The 4,456-nt window shown below is 38.0% G+C and overlaps 1 protein-coding gene across 1 annotated transcript; it reads right to left on the bottom strand.

The window, feature by feature from the left end:
- Positions 1 to 699: 699 nt before the first annotated feature.
- On the bottom strand, positions 700 to 3,220 carry RapGAP1 (Rap GTPase activating protein 1; the record flags this gene model as incomplete). The annotated part of the gene is made up of 3 exons (XM_017614413.1): positions 700 to 855; positions 940 to 1,443; positions 1,535 to 3,220. Coding segments are annotated over 3 exons (2,346 nt in total), but the record flags the coding sequence as incomplete, so codon positions are not given.
- Positions 3,221 to 4,456: the final 1,236 nt, after the last annotated feature.

The raw sequence follows: 4,456 nt of genomic DNA, 5'->3' as shown, positions 1-4,456 counted from the left end.
CAATATAAATTGTTGAATATTCTTTTCTTATAGTAAAAAAGTGATAGATAATAGATCGTTCATTTAAAATTTCAGTCATTATCGGAAATTCATTCAATGTTGAATTTATTATTTTTTAGGGTATTAAACAATTTAAAAATTAAGAGAAACTGAACCTATTTCTCTCAGTCTGTTAATTGACATCAAAAGAAATCAGTAAATATGTGTGCATCTGTTCTGTAAATATTACCTAAATAATTCCATCTAAGATCAAAAATTTCCCTAAAACTACCAATTTTATTTAGCAACTGTTCTGTTTTTACCACCAAACAATGTTCACCACAACAGTTTCTTTTCGTTTCATTTTCGACACATGTATGTATGTATGTCCATATAGTATATTTTTTCGGATTTTCCTTTGTTTAAATATTTGTTTTTTAATAGTCTTATAACAAATTTTTGGTGTAAATATTTGTGTTTGTGTGGAATTAATTCAATTCGCCTTTCTCGTACAGCCAATTATTTTACCATTTCATTTCCCATTTTCTTATATATTTTTTTGTTTCTTGTACAGTTCGGTTTTTTAAAAGCCAAGCTAACACGAGTGTTTGACGCGGCACAAAGTATCCCCCTGCTATTATGTTTGCTTGCACCGTATTAATCTGTATTTGTTAGCCAAATGTATGCGTTCAATAACAATAATCTGGAGGCCACACCAATTTAGATTGGTGAGATGGATAAAGTCGCCTTTACCGGATCAGGCATATATTCCTTCATCAGGTCGCGTAATCGTAAAATTTCCTTCCCGGCGGCGGCCAAATCACCCTGGAGTGAAAGTTCACGCTCGCGCAGACGTTTTATGTCACGCTGACACGTCTAAACCGAAGATAGAAAGAAAAGTTACTGAGACATTTAGTATGTGTTAAATATTTTCAAACTTTATTCCGAGTTTTAACGTACCACATTCTGCCTGAGCAAGTCTAGTTTGTCGCATTTGAGTCTTGTAACTTCTTGCCGCAAATTCTCAATCATGACAATGGTTTCGTTCCTTGGCGGAGAGCCCATAACAACTTGGGAGCCATCTAGATACAGCGAACATGCTGCCTTATTCGACGACATCGCTTCCGCTGAGGACATTGATTCCAGTCCTGTGTCGCTATCGATGTAAACTGCGCCGCCTTCTATTTGGCCTATCATAGGGTCTAGATCCACGCTATTCAAGCTGGAGTCATCGCTGGTCTCCGACATTGTTACAGTCCCCGCAACCGCATTGACTGGTACAGCAGAGTGGTTTTCGTTCTGTGCATCGTTAGCTAAAACATATCCAACCGGATTTGAATTATTGATATTATTTGCATTGTTGCTGTTCAGGGGCCCCCGGAAAGTTATATCAGGTGAAGAAGAGGTGGAATTGTTCGACGATTTTGATTTCGAGGTAGATTTTGAAGCAGTGAGACTGCATATCTGTAATGAGATAAAACACAAAGACAAGTTAGTAGTGTGTATACTAAATATGTATAGTTGCAAAATCATTGCTGCTATTAACAATACCTACATTCAAATTTTGTGTCTCCGTTAAGCTGTTATCCTTTTTCGAATTCGTCGATAAAGCGGACGAGTTCATCTTCGTCGAGACACTAAATAGTGCCATGTTGCCCGTATCAACACTCTGTGAACGCACACGCGAGATGAGCGCCTTCTTTACAGTGTCAAATAACCTTGATCCTGCTGTACTATTCTCTGACTTTGGTGTTTCCGGTGTTGGACTGATAGTCACTCCGTTCGTGAAATCCGTCCCTAGAAAGTCACGAGTTTTCTCTTTCAATTCCTCAACCAGGTTTTGCAAGAGCGAAGTGCGTGTGCGCAGCTCCAATTTCGCAAATTTCTCTGCCTTATAACAGGCGTTCTCCGCGTTGATAAGCTTAGTCAAAATGAACTCTTTAAAATCCTGGCCTTTACGAAAAATTGCTGGATTAGGAAGAGTTGGCCCAAATAACGGTACATCGCAGCGAGCTGTAACGCTGACCTTGTACCGCGTATTCGGTGTGTTTGGTTCGAGCGGTTGTACTACGATAAAAGCATGCAGGAAATGACTTGCTATCATATCGGGAGAAAATGGCGTATTCGACTCCTGGAATACGATCGCGACGATATCATTGCCAATGTGTCGTTTGCGTTGCAGCTGCTGAGGGTCCCCTTCGGTGTAAGGCAGCATTGTCGATACGTGAAACATGATCTCTCGTTCCTTAAAAACCTCGTAGATACCTGTATCGCCTGTATGTCCATTCTGTATATCCAGACCACCGCGATATCCTTTGTGGTCTTTCAATTTAATACGCTGGCCCAAGATATCTAGGAACTCCTCAAAAGCTGGTGATGAGTTGTTGTTGCTAAATAGTTCCTCTTCTGTGGTTTGTCCATATCTTTGGTAGAGCACTCCGAATTTAAAATTCGTTACGAGCACATGTTCATCATAGGCGCTAATCAAATGAGATGCCTTTGAACACAATATCGGCACATAATTTTCCACTGTGATTTGGTCGTTCAGAAATCGCACTATCTTTGCTGTTGTCGGATTTGGTCCCAAACATGACATTGGTATGAGTTCATGCATTGTACTAGTGCGCAAGCGTATGAGGATGCGTGCATGCTCTTGGTTTGCTACATTTTCGGTCTTTACGGATATCAAAATTGGCCCAAGCTGCTCGTCGTGACCCACAAGGTTTGCATGTTCGCGCGCCGCATAAAATCGTCGATAACACTTCGCCGTGTCGTCTGTCTCGAATTTTGCCATCCAGGTGGTTTCTGGCAACATTGGGTTTCCACGAGCATCAAATGAGCACTCATGATCCGTACCGTCTACCCAATAGCCACCGTTTAGTGGCAAAATAATCATAGGATAAGGGGCTGTCTTCGCAAGCGCTTCCTCCAGCAAGCATTGTGAGGAAGGTATCGACGACTGGGACGTCTGTGATAAGACCGATGATTGCGACTGATAATGCTGGCCATTTAACAGCAATTTATTTGCAACTCTCACTAAGTTTCCTGTACCTGTCGAGCCAATACAACTTATTTGTGGAGAAGCAGGTGTGGAATTCGAGGATGCAGTAGATATTGAATGTCGCAATGTAGAACGCGAAGCCGAGTGTTGCAAACCATTATGGTGGAAGAAATTTCCGGACTGGGGAGCGCTTTCGTGCGGTTGTGACATGCGTTTTTCATTCGAGTTCCGATGGTGAGTCTGGAAAAATGGCATTTACAATTTTATTAGAATCTATATCTATATATATAATACGCGAAGGCATTTATTGTGCAGCATAAAAGATCTGCATCGTTCGTTCGATTCTCAAAATGGGGTGTCAAATTAAAGCGCTTGGCCTGTAGATGTGTAATAAAGTTTTATTTTTTCGAAAAGGGTTGCCACCTGTTAAATAATTAAACTCAAGTTATTTACTAATCAAAGCCCTCAGATCCGCACCGTCCATTCGATTTTCAAAAGTGGGGTACCAAATTAAAGGGCTTAGGGTGTGGATGTTCAAGAAGGTTTTACTTTTTCGAAAAAAGTTGTCACCTGTTAAGAAATAAAACTCAAATTAATTAAAAAGTTAAATCAATATTAACTTAACTACATATAGGAGGGTTGCCCCATGTTAAAAAAATGTAATTCAATTTTAATTAAAGGAATTTAGTAAGTGAATAAAGTATCGCTATATGGATATCATACAAAAGAGGTTTAAGAAGGTAGTAGTTTGAAAATATTTCGAATAGGTTTGCCACCTATTTGAGAAGTCTAATTGAACTATTTTATACCCAAGTTATATGAAATATTAACGATGGATATCAAATGAAAGAGCTTCAAGAAATACTTAGTGTGACAATTTAGAACATTTTTGATGTGTTTGAGGGTTGCCCAGTTTAAAGGGCTAAACTATAATTATTTAATAAGTTAAAGGAATTACTTACCGATGGTTATCAATGAAAATGGGTTTAAATCCTTTATTTAAGAACAATGTTTAGGAGGGTTGCCAGGTGTTTAAAAAATGAATTTCCACTTAATTCATCAGTTACTTGAAATATTTATAACAATGTCAGACGAAAAATATTTAAGGAAATTGTAGTTCGAAAATAATTTGTAAGAGGGTTGCCGCCTGTTTTGAAAGTGGTATTTCGTTTAATTGTACATAAGTTACGTGAAATTTTAAAATATTGTTAAGAAATCTTTCATTTGAAATTTTGTTTTTCTTTGTTGAAAAAATTAAGCTCAAATTATTTAATAAGTTAAATGGATTGTCAAAAGATGGGTATCAATCGAAATGGGCTTGAAAATAGTTTATTTCTAAACTGTATTTACGAGAGTTGCCATGTGCTTAAAAAATTAAATTCAACTTGATTCATCGGTTAATTGAAATATGTATAACAATGCCAGGTGAAAGATTTTAGTTTGAAAATACCTTTAAAGAGGTTGCCACCTGTTTGA

Source organism: Rhagoletis zephyria, unplaced genomic scaffold, assembly GCF_001687245.7.
Source record: "Rhagoletis zephyria isolate East Lansing unplaced genomic scaffold, Rhagoletis_zephyria_1.1 Rzeph_scaffold_00823, whole genome shotgun sequence".
In the NCBI taxonomy this organism is placed as follows: domain Eukaryota; kingdom Metazoa; phylum Arthropoda; class Insecta; order Diptera; family Tephritidae; genus Rhagoletis; species Rhagoletis zephyria.
The sequence above is the reverse complement of the archived record's forward strand: the minus strand, read 5'-3'. Positions and strand labels throughout refer to the sequence as shown.